At 46.0% G+C, this 20,535-nt stretch overlaps 1 protein-coding gene across 1 annotated transcript in view; it reads left to right on the top strand.

The window, feature by feature from the left end:
- Nucleotides 1-536: 536 nt before the first annotated feature.
- LOC124795850 (serine/arginine repetitive matrix protein 1-like) overlaps nt 537-20,535 on the top strand; it is a 90,758-nt gene continuing 70,759 nt past the window's right edge. The window contains exons 1-2 of the mRNA XM_047259931.1: nt 537-731; nt 789-2,165. Of these exons, the coding sequence (XP_047115887.1) occupies nt 537-731; nt 789-2,165 (1,572 nt within the window). The remainder of the gene's footprint in view (nt 732-788; nt 2,166-20,535) is intronic.

Genomic DNA, 20,535 nt, shown 5'->3' with positions numbered 1-20,535 from the left:
AAGCGCTCCTACAGGACATCAAACACTCTCTTGCTTCGATGGGGTCGAGGTCCATCTTGCATGAACCACGTTTTGTCGAAACCGGGGTCACTTTGAATAATGGGGCTGAAATCATCTCCCAAAACCTTCACGTACCATTCGGTGGTCACCATGCCATCAAGGAATATCGCAACAATTATTCTGTGACTGGACATTGCACAACACAGTCACCTGTTGCGGGTGAAGATACATCTCGATCGCGAAATGCGGATTCTCAGTCCCCCAAATACGCTAATTTTTGACGAACCCATCCAGATAAAAGTGGGCTTCGACAACAAACCAAACAACAATGTGCGTACTAAATTCCCATCATGCCCCGCGGCTAACCATGCAGTTTGAGCGTCCTAGTGCAAACTGTTCGGAAGTTATGACGATTTTATTTCATATAGTTCAATAATTGTGACCCTGTAAGAAAAGTAGTGGACCAGTAACAGGTCACTGCGGCACTTCTGTTTATACTGGTTTTTTTGTTGCAGAGACAGAGTGCGGCGTGAGACATGGAGAAGCGGCGTCGCGCGGGTCCGTCGCGGCAGCTGTCGTTGCAGGGCTGCACCGCGGGCCGCCGCCCTCAGTTGCTGCGGCACCAGCGGTCCGAGGAGGCGGCGGGGGTGGCGGCGGCCCTCAGTGTGAAGGCGAGCGCCATCCCGCCCCCGCACCAGCCGCACGCGCCGCCCGCCGTGCGCGTGGCCTGGGCGCACGCGCCGCTGCCGCAGCTGCAGCTGCACGACTCGCTGCTCTTCTCGCGGCAGCAGCTGGCCGAGCGTCTGCGGCGCGCGTGGCGCGAGCGGGAAGTGCGCCGCCCCAACCTGGACATCTTCCTGGCGCACCAGCCGCCGCAGGCGCAGCAGCAGTCGCGGTCGGAGACGCCGTGCAGCCCGGGCGCTCAGTCGCCGTCGCCCGCTCCACAGGCCCGCAGCCCCATGCTGGTCGCACGGAGCGCCAGCTTCGTCGCCAGGCAGCAGCGCGCCGACAGCCCCGCCACGGCGCGCAACGAAAGCCCGTCCCCGTCGCCGCAGGCGCGGATCCTCGCCGGCGAAGGCGCCGCGAAGACCGGCTGCATCCCGCAGTTCTCGCCGGCCGTTGCCGCCGAGAAGGGCGGCGGCTTGTTCAGGGCGCAGCGCAAGGGCAACCTCACGCCCGAGTGCCCGTCTCCGTTGGGCGGCAGCAGCCCGCTGGTGCAGGCTCGCAACTCGCGGAATGCCAGACTGAGCGAGCTGCAGCTGGCTCTCGTCGACAGAGAGGTCGCCGTCGGCCGCAGGACGCCCGAGTGCCAGTCGCCGCTGGGTGGCGGCAGCCCCTGCCTGCAGTTCAAGAGGCTGCCCTCTTCGGGAAGAAACAGTCCGCGCACGCCTGACAACCAGAGCCCTTTCAGCTGCAGCCCACTGGTCCCGAGGACCCCCCGGAGCGTCCACAAGATCGCGTCCGACCTGGAGTCGTGCTCCTCCGGCAGGAGTAGTCCCCAGACCGTCTCGCGGAAGCCCGCGCGGCCGGCGGACTTGCCACTGGTCGCGGACGCGAGGAGTTCTCCGCTCTTCTCGCCGATCGCTGGCAGCGTATTCGGCGACGCCTTAGATTTCCTGTCGTCTTCGACCTGTAGCAGTCCAGTGACTCCCAGGAACTGCCCACTCCCTGAGAGACCGGCAGATCCCAGTGTAGCTGCCGAGTCTCCGGAAGATCACCCACTCACGGACAGGTACAGCCCGGCCAACGAACTGCCGACACGTCCGGCCTCCGTAAATCTGTCTGTGGACCTGACCAGCTTCGACGTGCGAGACCCGTCCGACTTTTCCAATCGCTCGTCTGTCGACAGCGACACAGACACAAAGGCGACTGTCGAGTGTGGCACACAACTATCAGCACAGGCTTCGCAGGAGCTGCCGGCAGACTCGCCGTCTGGTGGGTCCAGAGATGACGTGTATGAGGCAGGTGCAACACAGAAGCTCGATGTCGGGGCGACTGCTACTGTAGCACAGGACCAGAATTCTGCAAAGGACGAGAAAGACGACGCTGCAGTTCACAGTGTGGCCATCTCAGCAAGCGAGCAGATTCCCTGCTTAACGGCTGTCGTTCCTGACAAGTTCCTCGCTGAAGTCAGTGCACGGCTCACCAGCGTCGCTGAGAAACAGGTCGGTATTTGTTACTACTCAGATTTACGAATACTTATGTTCAGATTTTTATCTATTTATTAGGTTGGTTGGTTTGGAGACAAAGGGACCAAACTACAGGTTCATCAGTTTTTATTTATCAGTTGATATTTTTGCATATTACTTGCGTGTTAGAAGCAGCCACAGCCTGTGTTTTACCCAAATCATTGACACCGATTTGTAGTACGATTTTAGAACATATTCACTGTTCCAGAATTATGGCCTGTCTCAAAGAAACTATTGACACATAGCCAGCACAAATTTACAAAATATTGTTCCTGTCAAACGCAGCTGGCTTTTTATTCACATGAATAAATGAGCACTTTAGATAGGTGAGTACAAGTTGAATCCATATTTCTAGATTTCCAGAACTTTTTTGACACTGTCCCTCACAAGCAGCTCTAATCATATTCTATACACAGCATCGTGTCAGTAGTATCACTGGATTCGTGGTTTCCTACAAGAAAGACGGAAGACGGAAACTTATCGAGTGAAACAGAAGTGATATTTGCGGTTCCCCAAAGAAAAGTTATAGGTCCTGACAATGAGGACAGTCCTCTTAGATTCTTTGCAGATGATGCTATTGTTTAACATCTATTAAAGTCCTCAATAGACCAAAAGGAATTGCGAAATGTTTTACACGAGATATGTGCGTAAACTGAGATTGATCCTAAACAATGAAAAGAACGAGGTCCTACACATCACTAACAAAAAAAAAAAAAAAAATCTGTTATATTTCCAATACGCGATAAATCTCACAAATTTGATAGATGTCTATATAAGTAATACCTAGGAATTACAATTACGAATACTTAAATTTGAGCCACCGTATAAAAAACGTTGCAGTGAAGTCGAACTAAAGACTGCGTTTTATTGGCAGAACACTGAGGAGACCTAACAAATCTGCTAAAGAGACTGCTGCAATATTGCAGCACGGCATGTTACCAGGTAGAGGGGAATCAAAAAACTTCGAAGAAGGGCAGCTTGTTTTGTTTTATCGAGAAATAGGGAATTGGCACGGATGTAATAACTGACTTAAGTTGGCAGTCATAGAAGGAAAGACCTTTCTCGCTGCAGTGAAATGTTTTCTCGAAATTTCAGTCACCAACTATCTCCTGCCAAAAGATTTCTTGACTCCACCTACATAGGGAGAAACGACCATTGTGGTAAAATAAGAGAAATCACAACTCGCACCGATAGATACAGGTTTTCGCTTTTCATACACTGAAGTGCCAAAGAAATTGGCACAGGCGTGCGTATTCAAATACAGAGATATGTAAACAGGCAGAATATGGCGCTGCTGTCGGCAACGCCTTTATAGGACAAGTGGCTGATGCAATTGTTATATCGGTTACTGCTGCTACAAAGGCAGGTGTGGTGTTATAGCCGGAGCACGAGTGAAGGGACACAGCATCTCCAAGGTAGCGAAGAAGTGGGGATTTTGCGTTACGACCATTTCACCAGTGTACTGTGAATACCAGGAATCCGGTAAAACATCAAATCTGCGACATCGCTGCGGCCGGCAAAATATCCTGCAGGAACCGGACCAACGACAACTGAAGAGAATCGTTCACCGTGATAGGCGTGCAACTCTTCCGCAAATTACTGCAGATTTCAATGCTGGGCAATCAACAAGTGTCACCGTGCAAACCATTTAACGAAGCTTCATCGATATGGGCTTTCGGAGTAAGAGGCCCACTCATGTACCTTTGATGACTGCACGACACAAAGCTTTACGCCTCACCAGGGTCCGTCAACACTGACATTGGACTGTTTATCAATGGAAACATGTTATCTGGTCGGAGGGGTCTCGTTTCAAATTTTATCGAGCCGATGGACGTGTACAGGTGTGGAGACATCTCATGAATCGATAGACCCTGCATATCAGCAGGGGACTGTTCAATCTGGTGGGGCTCTGTAATGGTGTCGGGCATGTTCATTTGGAGTGGTATGGTACCCGTGATATGTCTAAATACGACTCTGATAGGTGACACGTACGTAAGCGTCCTATCTGATCACCTGCATCCATTTATGTCCATTGTACATTTCGAAGGACAGAGGCAATTCTAGCAGGACAACGCGACAACCCACACGTCCAGAATTGCTACGGAGTGGCTCCAGGATCACTCTTCTGAGTTTAAACACTTCCTCTGGCCACCAAACTCCCCAGACATGAACATTATTGAGCATATCTGGGATGCCTTGAATCGTGCTCTTCAGAAGAGATATCCACTCATTCGTACTCTTTCGGATTTATGGATAGCCTCCAGCCTTCAGATATTAGTCGAGTCCATGCCACATCGTGTTGCGCCACTTCTGCGAGTTTGCGACGGCCCTACACGATATTAGGGAGGTGTACCAGTTTCTTTGGATCTTCAGTGTATGTGCTATTCGACAGTGGATCGGTCGAGAAAGTGTCAAAGTTGTTCCATGAACCCTTTGCCATACAGTGAAGTGTGAATTCTAAAATAATCATGTTGATCTACATGCAGATTATTATCATCACCGCTAAAATCCACCAAAAATTTTACTTCTTTTATAAATGGTTACCTACACAGCTTGATGACCTAACACCACATTATAGCAGGGAACTAGAAAAAAAGCCTGCCGATGTGACCGAGCGGTTCTAGGCGCTTCAGTCCGGAACCACGCGGCTGCTACGGTCGCAGGATGGAATCCTGCGTCGGGCATGGATGCGTGTGATGTCCTTCGGTTAGTTTCGGGACTGATGAACTCAGATGTTAGGTCCCATAGTGCTTAGAGCCATTTGAACCATTTTTGAACTAGAAAAAGAAGAAACAAGCGGTGTTGAGAAAGAGGAAAGCTAGAGGTAAGGAAATAATGAGATTGAAGAAAGTAATTGACGACCTAGCTACAAAGGAATGAAAAGTAGTGAAACGAAGTTAGTCCTAATGGTAGAAAAGTAAGGAAATTAGTACTTCACTGTCCGGTCACATTAATGTGACCACCTGTCAAAAGACAGGATACACAAGGTTCTGGAGGTACCGACAGGGATGTGGAGGGATGCCGACTCAAGTGCCATGGCCAACTGCGCTACGTTTCTCGGTTGAGAATCCATGGCGCGAACAGCCCAATCGTAGTGGCCCCACAGATTCTCGACTGGGTTTATATCCGGGGAGATTGGTAGCCGGTGGAGTACGGTAAACTTATCCTGGTTCTCTTCGACCCACGCACATACACTGGAGCCGAGTGACACGTTGCATTGGCCTCCTGGTAGATGCCATCGTGCCGAGGAAGAAACTAACCACAAGTAGGGGTGGACATGGTCTCGAAGGATAGATGCACACTTGTGCTGATCCACTGTGCCTTCCAGAATGACGAGATCACCAGGGAATGCAAGGAAAATCTTCTCCAGATCATAACGCATGGGTGGTGTTTGCTTTGAGACGTTTCACACCGTACATGCTAACTGTCATCATGCCCAATGGGGCATACTACGTTAGTCATCTGAAAAGACCATCTGTCGCCACTCAGTGAAAGACCAGTTATGGTATTGGCGTGCAAATTCCAGCCTTTGTCGCCAATAACAGCAGTTATCATTGGTCTATGGACCAAGCGCATGCTGCGGAGGTCCTTACGCGGAAATGTTCGCTGAACGGTAGAGGAGATACTGTTGGTAGCCCTTTGGTATCTTGGTGATCAGTTGCTTAACAGTTGCGCGTCTTTTCGCCCGACACGTCACGGCAGCCGCCTTTCACGCCTGTCATCTAGACCCTGTAGTGCACCACAATTTCCTCGGTGCCGGTTTTGGATAGCTTCATTTGGGTATGCATGGTATACTTTAACAACGGCGGCACGGGAACCGTTAACAGACCTAGTCATTTCGGAAATACTTCCACCCCTGGCTCAAAATCCAATGATGATGTCCTTTCGGACGTTAGATAAATCGCTCCGTTTCCGCATAACGACAACGACTGCACTGTTTCCCGCGTTCTCCCGGCGTGCTTTGTATACCCTCCACCACTACTGATGTCATCCGCTGTTTGCGAGTGGTTACTGCACGCTGATGTGGGACATGGGCGGTAGTCACAGTAATGTGACTGGACCGTATATAATGCGAAGGTACTAATTGTTCATACTTCTGTCACTGTTTTGTAAGCATTTATTGAGATGAAGTTCACCAGTCGCAGTCCGTAACTTCGAATTCGAACCGCTGCAGCAGCCCCGGCACTCGACGTCGAACATGGAAAACACAGCCTCTTCCATTCTGCCAATTCTTCGCACTGATTTTCATGTTCTTACTACGTAGAATGCCACTGCATGAGACTGAGGTTTTCGTCTTTTCCTCTGGTATAGCATACCCTGCTGACGTGACGCCCTGTCTCCCATTTCTCTGCTGGAGTTCGCACCAGACCATAACTGCTGGTCCACATCATGAAATCAGGAGTCGATACTCCTGGTACATCCCGCGAAGGTCACGCTGTCCGTGATAAGTGCTGACGTCAGTCATCGTTTCTTTGCACTGTCTCCTCTGATGCAGGGTTTACGGCGAATTGGTGCTGTTAGACATTACCAAGTTTCATGTACTTTTCATATTTCAAGTTCAGGATCAGTAGTTTTGTCATGGAATTTGTGTCTAATAGTCTGTTCAGAACAGCTTGTCCTTCTCTCTCACATTTAACACCACACAAAATACGATCTCTTAAACTGTCTGTCTATGTATCAACTGAGAGCCTTAGGTCGAGGCACTTTGTCACTATATTTTCAGGTTTCTCCGTTTCTCCACAAACGCATCTGTCGTTGTTTCTTACCCCGAATCTATGGAGATAATATGGATAAGGTCTGTGTACCACCAGTGGGTGGATCAGTCACTTGGAAGGAACTCGTATACGCACGTTTCCTAGTGTAAGGTACAATGGTATACACTTTTCTTCTTGTACTCGTGGCGTTCCAGACTAGTTGCAATTCATCAGTCAGCCACTTTTTCAGCTACTTCTCTCAGTTAATAGTTTAAAAGATATTTCCAAATTTTTTTTGCAAAACTGCCTTTCTGATCCAATACTCGGTACACATCCCTAAGCAGTAGGACGATCGGTTACATTCTAAGTAACAATACGATTCCTTCTACCAATGTTGTTTGGGAAACACCTTAGATCTTTGTAAGGATATTTCGCTGCATCCTTCAAAAAATTTGGTCTGAATTGCTGAAATCTGCACTGCACCTGCACTGAAACTGACTATAGAGGTAAATTTGGGATTGAGATAGAGTTTGAGATACAGTGGTAACATAAATTTTTTGTTGAAGTATTGGGTACTTTGCATGAGTTCAGAGGCTTTTTTACAGATTTCATAAATGTGGCCATTTTATATCCTACCCTCATCAAATACATCCACAAATATCGTTTATCTCACTCATATGCTGCATGATAGCAGAAAGATTGGAAGCAAGCATGATATTGCGAAGAAAACCAAAATGTTTTAAGCAGTCACCTAATACAAAAATGGAATTATGCGAATGGGGTGGAAATCAGTGGATGTAATGTACATGTACAGACAATCAACTGAATTTCATGAAAATTGGATGATTTATTCAAGAGAAAGAACTTCAAAAATTGAGCAAGTCACTAACGCGTTGGTCCACCTCTGGCCATTATGCAAGCAGTTGGCGCGTTAAAGCGTCAAAACCTCCAGCTGGTTGTAGGGCACTGCTCTTAATGTTCCAAATGTTCTCACTTGGGGAGAGATCCGGCGACCTTGCTGGCCTAGGTAGAGTTTGACAAGCACGAAGACGAGCTTTAGAAACCCTACCCGTGTCGGGGTGGGCATTATCATGATGATGTAAGCCCATGATAGCTTGCCATGGAGGGCAACAGAACGGAGCGTAGAATATCGTCGATGTGCCCCTGTGCTGTAAGGGTGCAGGGGGCGTCACATGACAACCAAAGAGGTCCTGCTATGAAATGAAATGACACGCCAGACCATCACTCCTGGTTGTCCGGCCATGTATGTGGTGGGTGACAGTCAAGTTGGTACCACACCATTGTCCACAGCTTCTCCAGACTCGTATTCGTTGGTCATCGGGACTCAGGTCCAAGCGAGACTCATCACTGAAGACAAGTCTACTTCAGTCAATGAGATTCCAGGCCGAATGTGCCCGACAGCACTGCAAACGTGTTTGTTGGTGTATGGAGGTCAACATTTGTCGGCGTAAGGGGCGCCGTGAGCTCAGCCCCTATCTTTAAGTTGCCTATTAATGGTCCTTCTGGTCACTGACTCACCAGCTGCGCGTCGGATCGATGATAATGATGAAATCGGGGCTCTGAGTGTCCTCTGACGAATGCTCGGTCCTCTCCAGGTCGACCACTTCCTTTTTGACGCTATGTTCAGCCATGGTTCATTTGTTCCTGCCCAAACCGTCGAATAGTGGCATCGCTCCTATTCATATGTCGAGAGATTCGCCGATTACTCCAACTGCTCTCTTTGAGCCCTACTACACGCCCTCTATCAAGTGCTGATATCTGCATATATTGTTCACATGCCAGTCTACGAGGCATGGTTACTGTCCGGCTGAGTACACGAAATGAAATCCACAAAGAGTTTATGCCCTGCTGTCGACACGTCCCCTGATTAGTATCCTTGCCAGCTGCGCTGTGAAATTGCTCTGCTGCGTCACAAGTTCATCCATCGGCCGCCAAAGTTTACAGTCTTGTATTTCCCGTCAACACCTGTATGAATCTACATCTACATATACACTACTGGCGATTAAAATTGCTACTCCACGAAGATGACGTGCTACAGACGCGAAATTTAACCGACAGGAAGAAGATGCTGTGATATGCAAATATTGGCTTTTCAGAGCATTCACACAAGGTTGTCGCCGGTGGCGATACCTATAACGTGCTGACATGAGGAAAGTTTCCAACCGATTTCTCATACACAAACAGCAGTTGACCGGCGTTGCCTGGTGAAACGTTGTTGTGATGCCTCGTGTAAGGAGGAGAAATGCGCACCATCACGTTTCCGACTTTGATGAAGGTCGGATTGTAGCCTATCGCGATTACGGTTTATCGTATCGCCACATTGCTGCTCGCGTTGGTCGAGATCCAATGACTGTTAGCAGAATATGGAATCGGCGGGTTCAGGTGGGTAATAAGGAACGCCGTGCTGGATTCCAAAGCCCTCGTATCATTAGCAGTAGAGATGACAGGCATCTTTTCCGCATGTCTGTAACGAATCGTGAAGCCACGTCTCGATCCCTGAGTCAACTGATGGGGACGTTTGCAAGACAACAACCATCTGCACGAACAGTTCGACGACGTTTGCAGCAGCACGGACTATCAGCTCGGAGACCATGGCTGCGGTTACCCCTGACGCTGCATCACAGACAAGAGCGCCTGCGATGGTGTATTCAACGACGAACCTGAGTGCACGAATGGCAAAACGTCATTTTTTCGTATGAATCCAGGTTCTGTTTACAGCATCATGATGGTCGCATACGTGTTTGGCGACATCGCGGTGAACGCACATTGGAAGCGTGTATTCGTCATCGCCATACTGGCGTATCACCCGGCGTGATGGTATGGGGTGCCATTGATTACACGTCTCGGTCACCTCTTGTTCGCATTGACGGCACTTTGAACAGTGGACGTTACATTTCAGATGTGTTAGGGCCCGTGGTTCTACCCTTCATTCGATTCCTGCGAAACCCTACATTTCAGCAGGCTAATGCACGATCGCATGTTGCAGGTCCTGTACGGGCCTTTCTGGATACAGAAAATGTTCGACTGCTGCCCTGGCCAGCACATTCTCCAGATCTCTCACCAATTAAAAGTAATCACAAGTCAGTTCTAATATAATATATTTGTCCAATGAATACCCGTTTATCATCTGCATTTCTTCTTGGTGTAGCAATTTTAATGACCAGTAGTGTACATCTACATACATACGTCGCAAGACGCCGCAGTGTGCGTAGCGGAGGGTATGCTGTACCACTACCAGTCATTTGCTTTCCTGTTTCGCTCGCAAATAGAATGAGGGAAAAACGACCGTCTGTATTCCTCAGTACGAGCCTTAATTTCTGTAATCGTATTATCATGGTCCTTATGCGACATGTACGTTGGCGGCGGTACGGTTGTTCTACAGTCAGCCTCAAATGCCGGTTCTCTAAATTTTCTCAATAGCGCTCCTCGAAAAGAATGTCAACTTCTTTCAGTGATTCCCATTTGAGTTTCCCAAGCATCTTTATAATACTTCCGTGTTGTTCGAACCTACTGGTAACAAATCTGAATTTCTTCGATGACTTCCTTTAATCTGACCTGGTGCGGATCCCAAAAACTCGAACAATGCTAACAGTGGGTCGCACTAGTGTCCTATACGCGGTCACCTTTACAGATGAGCCACAATTTCCTAAAATTCTCCAAATAGACCTAAGTCGACCGTTCCACTTCCTACTACAATTCTTACATGATCATTCCATTTCATATTGCTTTGCAGTGTTACGTCTAGATATTTAAACGGCGTGACTGTATCATGCAGCACACTACTAATGTTTCTTAACGTCTTCGTGGTGCTCCCCCCCCCCCCCCCCTTTTTTTCATTTTCTTAGATTGTATGTTCTTCCTAAACTTTGATTTACACTCTGGCCATTAAATTTGCAAACACTAAGAATGACTAAAAATAATGAAATTTTACTTATTCTGCACATACAGTATAGTTCTTACTATATTGTATGATGGTTAAATTTGTAGGTCACTTACAAGCAGGCATAGTGCAAAATTCTGTACACAGAGCTACCACCTCTGACAGCATCAACGCCTCAAAATCAGATGGACATCGAGTCGAAGTGAACTTGGATGACAGATACCGGTAGGTAATTCTACACTGCTTAAAACCAATGCCAGAGTTCATCCACCGTAGTGGGTAGCGAGTTGTGGATAGCCCAGTCTCTCAGCAACACATAACCAGACTTCTTCAGCGGGAGATTTGGTAAACGTCCACACCGGGGCTGTAGTCGAACACTGTATCGTAGTTGGTCGGCATTGACTTCATACCGTCTTGCATTATCTTCGTGAAAGATAACGTCTTGGAGATCTCGAAATTAGAGCAGAGCAACTGACATTAATAAATCAGAGGTTCAAAGGCTGATACCCAAATTGCCAGCTATATGACCCATAAGTCATCGTCTTTAGTTCCCAATGCACGCTGTATCATTACGCTAAATGCTGGCCCCGTATGGTAACGACGAATGCAATCTGGCAATGACTCTTCTCCTCACAAACTTCATACACGTATACGTTCATGTTGATGCATATTTACAAACTTCTCACACATGTACATTCATGCTGATGCGGTACACAGAACCGAGACTCGTCTGAGCAGACAGTGTGGTGCTACTCCTGCACCCAACACTGCCATTGGTCGCACCACCGCTGGCATGCATGTGTTTGCCGCCTCATCAAGGGCAGCTGTATAGTCTGCGCAGAATGCCATGGCCTGTAGATGTGCAGATGGCAGTGTGAGGAGAGCAGTAGTGGAGGTGGAGGGGGGTGGGGGCTATGTGCAGGCGTAAAGGGAAATGCCGAGCGCTGGAGGGGATGTGCCATTCTAAACTGAAACCTATGCTCACTTTTTTTGTAAATGTTAAGCGGGTCCCCTCCATACCTGCACTTGCATGGTGACCACTCAAAAGGATCTAGTGTCAAGTATGCTTTGGTTAGTATTTAAAAAGAATTCCGCCGAAAATGCAGCGATTTACTTTCGTCTGGCTTGTTCACCGCTTGTAGCTATCAGAGAAGCGTCATGAGTGGTGAATTTTGAATAAAACCCACAAATTTCTCTGGTTTTCATCTTAAAATTTGCTTCTTTTGCCAAAACACAGCGGAGTTTACAGTCTCACCTCATTGACATGTTGTGCAGACATAACTGCGAGGGAATTCGGAAACAGTGGTTTATTAAGTTTAGTAAGTGAGCAACGAAGGAAAAGTCAGATCAGTAGATTATGAAAAAGTACATCCTCTGCACAAAAAAACGTGCACTGTCTTCACTTGTATTGCTCCAAAACCCATAGCATTTCTCGTTTTACCAGCTTTCGATGGCCTGTAAAAATTACATTCTTTCATCCAAAAAGTCTGTAGTTAGTGAAATAACACGGTAGATAATGAAGTCTTATATAATAAACATATGGAAAAATACTCTCTTCTCTGGATGCTATCATTTGCCAAAATCTCGTTTCGATATCTCAAACCGTTTATGAAGTATGAGGAATGTTGCGGATATTTCGCTCTGGCATTATCGCTGGCGCGACGCGATCGTAAATGATTGTGCTACGTCAGATCATTTTTCTAGAGAATGGTGGCAGATAGATACCTCTTCCAAAGTCTGAAGAAAAATTCAATATATTAGCTAAATTTCATATGCAGCAACAAATTATGTAATACGCACCAAACGCAAGATCACAGCGACCTCTAATTTTCGTTGCCAACTTTTCCGAATTTCGGGCAGTGTCTTAATTCCACGCGAATATCACCATAATTCCGACCAGTATCAAAATGATGGGCACATCATCATAAACCTGACATACAAAACTATAAGTAATGCAAAAATGAAATTTTTCTGTCTAATGGGTTCTGTACAATCGTTTGACAAAGAGTGCAGGGCGTGCGCCTCGATTCCGTCACCGCTGACCAGCCGAAAGTTGGAAAACACTTGTCGGCCTCGCCTTCCCAACAAACGAATGAACTCATCCAGCGTTTTGGACGAATACTGGTCACTGCGCATCGGCAGTGGCATGGTCGCCTTGATAGCAGTCCATGCTGATGCAGACCTCATCACACTGTCTGTATGGCTGCAAATCATCCATTTCTTGACTTGAGGTATGCGACGTGGCTGTACGATCCCACACGACCAATTGAACAATATACACTGCTGTCCATCCAAAATGAAGCAGCAAGAACGACCAGAGAAATCATAGGCAAACTGATTTGTGAGATAAAACGTTGTACAAAAATCGCGTGATTTAAAATACAGCCTCATGTGAAGTGAGGAAGTTGGTGAAATCGGTATTGAATGTTGCCGCCATTCCTGGCTATAACCGCTACTACACGGCTCGGCATTGAATCAGAGAGGCTCTGGATGTGTTGTTGGGGTATAGGAGTCCATGCTACTTCCACATATTGCCAAAGTTAACTGGTGTAACAGCGGGTGGTGTACCCCGGGCCAGTCGTTCTGCAATCATCGACCATACGTTTTTCAATGTGCCACAGATCGGGAGAACAGAGAGGCCAAGGCAGCAATACAATCCGATGTGCGAAGTTTTGATACTGCGTGCCTCGTGTTGTCACGTACTTTCCTGTTGCAACGCGGCTGTCGGTAAGCTCCGAAGGTATGGGAGGACAACTGGCTCCAACATTTCACAGACGTAATGCTGGCTGGTTAGTGTACGAGAGTAATGCGTATTAGTACGGTGCACGAATGGAATCCAGTGCCACCCCAAATCATAAGGACGCGTGCGGGATTAGTATGCCGATGCACAACGAAACAATTAGGCAGTATCTCACCACTGTATCTCAAAACACTGCCAGCCGCTGTGGCCGAGCGGTTCTAGGCGCTTCAGTCCGGAACCGCGTTGCTGATACGGTCGCAGGTTCGAATCCTGCCTCGGGCATGGATGTGTTCTTAGGTTAGTTAAGTTTAAGTAGTTCTAAGTCTAGGGGACTGATGACCTCAGATGTTACGTCCCACAGTCATCATCATCATCATCTTGGACAGTTTCCAGCCACTGGCTGGGTCTGTCGGGAACACAAGCCTCTCCATCGTGTTCTGTCTTTCCACCATTCCCCCTCTTCCACCTTCGTCCAGTTCTCTCCTCTTCTCGTCACACATTCCTTCACTCGCTTCACCCATCTATCTCTTGGTCTTCCTCTGGGCCTCTTCCCCTCCAGTTGTAGATCAAACATCCTCTTTGGAATTCTTCCCTCATCCATTCTCTTCATGTGTCCATACCACTGCAGTCTTGATTTTTCTATCCTGTCCTGTACTGGTTCCTCCTTTAGTCTTTCCCTCACATACACATTTCGCAATCTGTCTCGTCTTGTTACACTCAACCTGCTCCTCTGGAACTTCATTTCACTAGCCTGTATTCTACTTTTGTCGCTTTTGTGCATTACCCATGTCTCACTTCCGTATGCCAATATGGGGACAAAGTAGGTTCGGTATATAATTCCCTTGGATTTCTGTGGCACCTCCTTGCTCCAAATAAGCCCCCTAATGCATTTGTAGAACTGCCCTGCTTTTCTGCACCTTTCATTTATTTCCATTGCGTTTCCCCCCTTACTTTCAATCATGCTTCCCAGGTACTTGAAGTTCTCTACCACTTGTAGTTTTTCCCCTCCACAAGTTATATCCACATTTGGCCTATTCTTCTTCCTTGTTGTGACAATTATTTCACTTTCCTTTGCAGAGAAATGCATTCCATATTGTGCTGCCGTTGCCTCCCATACATCTAACTGCTCTTGCACCTTCTTCTCGCAATTTCCCCATAACATCAGGTCATCGGCAAAAAGCACTGCTTTCATTTTATGATCTCCAATTGCATCTGATACTTGCTGTAGGATTTCATCCATAACAATAATAAACAATAAAGGCGAAAGTGCACTTCCCTGTCGCAGCCCATTTTCCAGCTTGAACCATGCAGTACGTTCCCTCCCCACTTTCACACAACTCTCACTTCCCTCATACATTTTTCTGACTTTTCGTGTTATCTCTTCATCTATCCCTTTTGCGTTCAGCACATCCCAGAGCTTGTCCCTACAGATACTGTCATACGCCTTCTCAATATCTAAAAAGGCCATGATTAGGTCCTTCCCGTACTCATAGTGCCTTTCCTGCAGGTGCCTTACCGCAAATATGAGGTCCGTTGTTGATCTTCCCGGTCTGAAACCATACTGCTCCTCTTGCAGTCTACTTTCAATACTGCTTCTTATTCTCTTCTCCAGGATCTTTTCATAGATTTTTCCACAGTGGCATAGCAGGGTGATTCCTCTGTAGTTCTCACATCTCCTTTTATCCCCTTTCTTGAAGATCGGGACTATAATTCCTTTTTTCCAATCCTCTTCTGTTCTCCTTCCACACCACCCTCAGCACTCTGTATAGCCACTGGGTTCCTACTTCTCCTGCTGCTCGTATCATATCCACTGTTACTTCGTCCCAACCTAGTGCCTTGCCCCCTTTCATCCTCTTTATGGCTTCTTCCACTTCATTCCAAGTTAGATCATCAATTTCCCCACTATTATAATCGTCTGCTGCCTTAGGCTCTCCATCGCTGTTAGTTACCCGCTTGGCGGCATTCAACAGATCTTCAAAGTACTCCTTCCAAATCTTTTTGAGCTCATGCATTTCCTCCACAACTCTTCCATTATTGTCCATGATCCTCAGGCACTCGCTTCTGTCGTTCCTCTTATTTCTTACCATGGTGTAAAGTACTTTTTTGTTCCCTTCACTGTCCTCTTCTAACATTCTTGTCCATTTTTCCATCCACTTCTTCTTCTCCGCCCTTACTATGGTCTGTGCCGCTTTCTTGCTTTCCTTATATTTTACCCTAGCTTCCTCTGTTCGGGTCTGGAACCATTCTCTGAAGGCTTTGTTCTTTCGAAGTACTGCCTCTTTACATATGTTGTTCCACCATGGGGTTTCCTTACTTCTCCTCTTTATGCTAGTTCTTCCGCACACAGTCTCAGCTGCCTCAACTAGAGCCCTCTTAAAATCTCCCCATTCTTCTTCCACTGTTCTCTGATCTTCCTTTGGCAGCTTCTTCCTGATCAGTGTCTGGTACTGGGTCCTCCGTTCATCCTCTTTCAGCATCCATGTCTTCAACCTTTTCTCCTGTATATCTGTTGCCCTCCTATCTTTTTTCTCTCTCAGGGTGGCTACCAACAGCCGATGGTCGCTGTCTAAGGCCTCAGATGGAATGACCTTAACATCTGTGAGGCTGCTCATCATCTGCCTATCCACTAGTACATAGTCTACTACTGAAGTTTGGGACCAGTTTCCACTGTACCAAGTTATTTTGTGGCTACTTCCCTTCTTGTACCAGGAATTTGCGATCGCCAGCCCATTCCTCTTGCAGAATTCCAACAACAATTTTCCTTCTCTATTTCGGTTCCCTCAGCCCTCTGGTCCCATTATCTCCTCGAATCCTTTCCTGTCTGTGCCAACATGTGCATTGAAGTCCCCTATTATAATCTGATTACCTCCATTTAGCTGCTTTTGCATGTCATCTTCAAATTCCTCCTTCTCCTTTTTTGTACACCCCACCTGTGGGGCATATGCTTGGATGATTTCAATGCTTTTTCCTTTCACTCGTACTCTGGCTTTTATCATTCGATCATTGATACCTTCCACCTCCTCCTGCAGACCCTCTCTGACCACTATTGCCACTCCATTTCTTCCCCTATCATTCCCTATCCAGTACAGTTTACATCCTTTACTCAGTGGTTTTTCACCAACTCCTCTCCACCTAGTCTCAGCAAGTCCCAAGATGTCCAATTTCCTCCTTTCCATCATTTCTACAATTTCTTCTAACTTCCCAGTTAGAGTCCTTACGTTTAAGGTGCCCAGTCGTAAACCATCTCGTAATCCTTTTCCATTGCTTGGTCGGTTTCCTTTAAATCCGTTCCGTGATCCGAGGCATGTTCCCTTTTTAAAAGCAGTTGATTTATCCACTACTGGCTTGCTAGGCCTATCGTAGCTTCACCAGAGCCCCGTTAGCCGTCACGTTTCAGGGTTCCCAGTGCTTAGAGCTATTTGAACCATCTCCAAACACTAATCCCATCATCGCACTGGTGCAAGCACATTCGGGACTTGTCGAAAAAAAATAGTGTCAGTCCATTTGGTTGTCACCATTGACAGCACAAACACCTGTGGAGTTGACTCAGTGATAAACGCAGTAATGAACGGTTGCGGACAGTCAGTTCTGCTGCAAACGACGTCGAATGGTACGCGCGGACACTGCTTGTTGCGGAACAGCCTGAATTTGTTGTGATATGGTTCGTGATGTGGCAGAGCGATCCGTCACTGCCACGCGCACAATATGCTGTGTCATCTCCTGCAACGAGGTGGGTACAATTGGTCCTGTCGGTCCATCGTTCTTTCCTGCCTCCAGCGACTCAGATCCGCATCACAGTTACTTTGTTCCGATCGACGAGATCATCGATTTCTCTGAAGTGTAATCCGCATTCCTACAGGGAACTATTCTTCCTCGGTGGAATTCCGAAATGTGCTCGAAACACGATCGCTGTCTTCTACAAGGCGTACTGAAACAGCTTACGCAAAACAGCTGCACGAAAGAACGATTCCAGTACGCTCACACGGCCGTCTGTTCCCCGTTTATACACCTCTTGCAGGTGGCATTACTGGCGCCCGTGATGTGCGCCTGCGCTGAAATGCTAATCATGTTCATCTCTCGTCGCCGCAAAGGCGTGCTGCAAATTTCACGTGATTTGGATGCTTCCTTCTGGGTGTTGCATTTTGGGTGGCCAGCAGTGTACCTCCTCTTGCTGGTCGCTAGTGGCTGTTGAATCCTGAGTGGTGGTGAGTCTAATCCTCCTGAACACATAAATTCCGTATTATCATGACAGTCGTGGGAACCCGACCAATGCGACAGCAATATCGCAGATGACACACACCACTCCATATAGACCATGACCCTGCCACTGTCGGATACGGGACGTACTGGCATAGGTTTCTCCTTCTTATCCGAGGCTTAACATTATCTTCTCAAAAGTAACCAACATTTAAATGCGATTTCTGAGTCATAAACTCACTACATAGTCTTTCCTTATACAAAGAATGTATAAGGGACCGTCAAGTGAAAACGAGACACCTAGGACTCGCACACTGAGGGTTCCCTAAAAATCTTAATTACGTATGTAGACAATTCATAATTCTGGGAATCGAGAATCTCGACGATTTTTGCCTGCTAACGACATTGATACTAGCAAGATATTGGTCGAAGGGATTCTAAGACTTTCGAGAATGTTTTAATTTCAAGTCTGAAGTCGGGTAACAAATGACGAAGGAACTATGTTTTCCTGTGATATTATTACAAATTAACAATTTTCGGAATTTTTGCTTTGCTTGTACCGCGAGACTTTTCTTCTTGTCAAATTTCATGATGCTACGTGAAGAACTCAACGAGCGAGTTTGCGGGTATCAAAATATGTGACGTAAACGACCATATCTTTCGACTGCATTGACTTAGAATCTTACATTTCTTACACCACTAAGGGACTTTAGACCTCAGTATGTGACACATTCCACTGTACCGGAATAGCAGCCTACGAGTGTCCACGTGAGTAACCCTATTAAGACGTTCAGTCACCAACCTGTACCATTGCACGAGAAAACTGAAAAAAAATGTAAATTAAATAAAATTGATAATTACTCGTAGAGAGACGCTTTAGAATTTTATCCAATCGCTCAGAAGAACACATATTCCTAGAAACATTGTACGAGCAACGACGTGGACAGTACGTAATCGGAGGATTGGTCGAAATGGTAATCCTACCACCCAGCGCTATATCACATCTTCAGTTAAATGGAACTTATTTACTTTAAGCTTATTCACCAGAAAAAAAGTCAGCATTAATGGAGCTAGTGCAGAAGCCAGTTCACTAATAAAGAAGCGTCAGGTTGCCTATAACACTCGTCATTGATATTTGAATATATTTTGAATTACTATTCAGCTGTAAATAACATAGTAATTGATATCAAGTTATATCATTTAAATTATTCAAACTCTTGAGTATCTCTATTTTCATTTTGTGAAGAATTCACACAATGTATGTATCGTATGGATACGCGTGGCAGTATTCCACTAAATAGCTAAAAATCTTTTTTCACATTAAAATACGACCTTCAGTACCATGACAGTTAAGACTTTAATATTTATATACCATCAGTTACTTACAACTCCTTAAAGTGTTGAAAGTTCCAGAATCAAAGTATTTTCGTAATATATTCTGACGTCCAATTTCAGAGGTACAAACTACTACTAAGATTACATAAATAAACTTCATTAGGCACCATCTTTTGGTTATTTGTACCACTACTCATAAATATTTAATATAATCTGTAGATACATATCAGTTAATCCCTTTGGTAAACCTTCTAGAAAATTTTATGACCAACTGTAATATTGAATTAATCTTAATATTTCAATGACAACCTCGTATGAAATTGTTTGAATGTTTTAAGTCATAAGGCACTTGTCTTTGAAAATTTTCCTCTTTTCTCAATTCCTTTGACTAGATCTATTAGCTGACTTGAGCATGCTTACGCTACTTGCTAAACGTCAGGACTATAATTTTTCTTTCCTTTTAAATTCTTCCCTTTCCGAAATCAGTTATTGATAGATTATCATGGGTAAATGATAACTCGGAGACTAAAATTCGTTTGTAAATAATGAAAGTGTAGTTTATTTCCTTTTCAAATGTAAGTGCTCTACAATGATCAAACATCGATTGTGACTGAACGACTGCCAAAACACTAACAACCCCACGCTAGGCGACATAAAAAAAACAAAAAAACTCGAAATAAATCTTAGGTGCCACTACCACTTTATATCTCAACTTAAGTTTCAAATTTTCAAAATACAAGCCTCTTCGAATGTTGGCCGCTCGCTACCCACTAGCAAATCCTAAATCTAAAGTCACTCATCACTTTTACTACGGAAATAATGGTAGCAGTGGAAATTTCCGCTTTAAAAAGGTTCAACTCGGACAGTGTGGTCTCAATGATTATATCAGTAACAATACGTATGGGCAAGTACGCTGTTTATAATAATTCATCCGCGATCCGTGTTTTCCTGTACTGGATTCACCGGTCAAGAAAGTTTCGAGAATAATGTTAGATGAGCAACTACTCCACATACAAAACAACGTTACTAGCCTGCAGCACGACCGAGCGAGGTGACGCAGTGGTTAGCACACTGGACTCGCATTCGAGAGGACGACGGTTCAAGCCCGGTCTGGCCATCCTGGTTCAGATTTAACATGATTTCCCTAAATCACTTCAGTTAAATACCGAGATGGAAAGGACACGGCCGACTTTCTTTCCCATCCCTCCCTATTCCGATGGGGCCGATGACCTCGCTGTTTAGTCCCCTCCTCCGGATCAACCAGCCAAACGCAGCACGATTCTGCATTCCAATAAAATACTGTCACGGCTGAAACTCAGCTACATTATGCAAGTTTCTCGCTACGTCTTTCTGTAGGAAATTTAACCCAGATTTACCCCCACTCTATAAAAAGTCTACGTATTACCAAAACCATGTAGCCACAAACTGCCATCCAACTTAACCTCATTTGCTAACCTTTGACTAAATAGAACTTGATTT

This window comes from Schistocerca piceifrons, chromosome 4, assembly GCF_021461385.2.
Source record: "Schistocerca piceifrons isolate TAMUIC-IGC-003096 chromosome 4, iqSchPice1.1, whole genome shotgun sequence".
In the NCBI taxonomy this organism is placed as follows: Eukaryota; Metazoa; Arthropoda; class Insecta; order Orthoptera; family Acrididae; genus Schistocerca; species Schistocerca piceifrons.
This window is presented reverse-complemented; position numbering and strand designations above follow the sequence as displayed.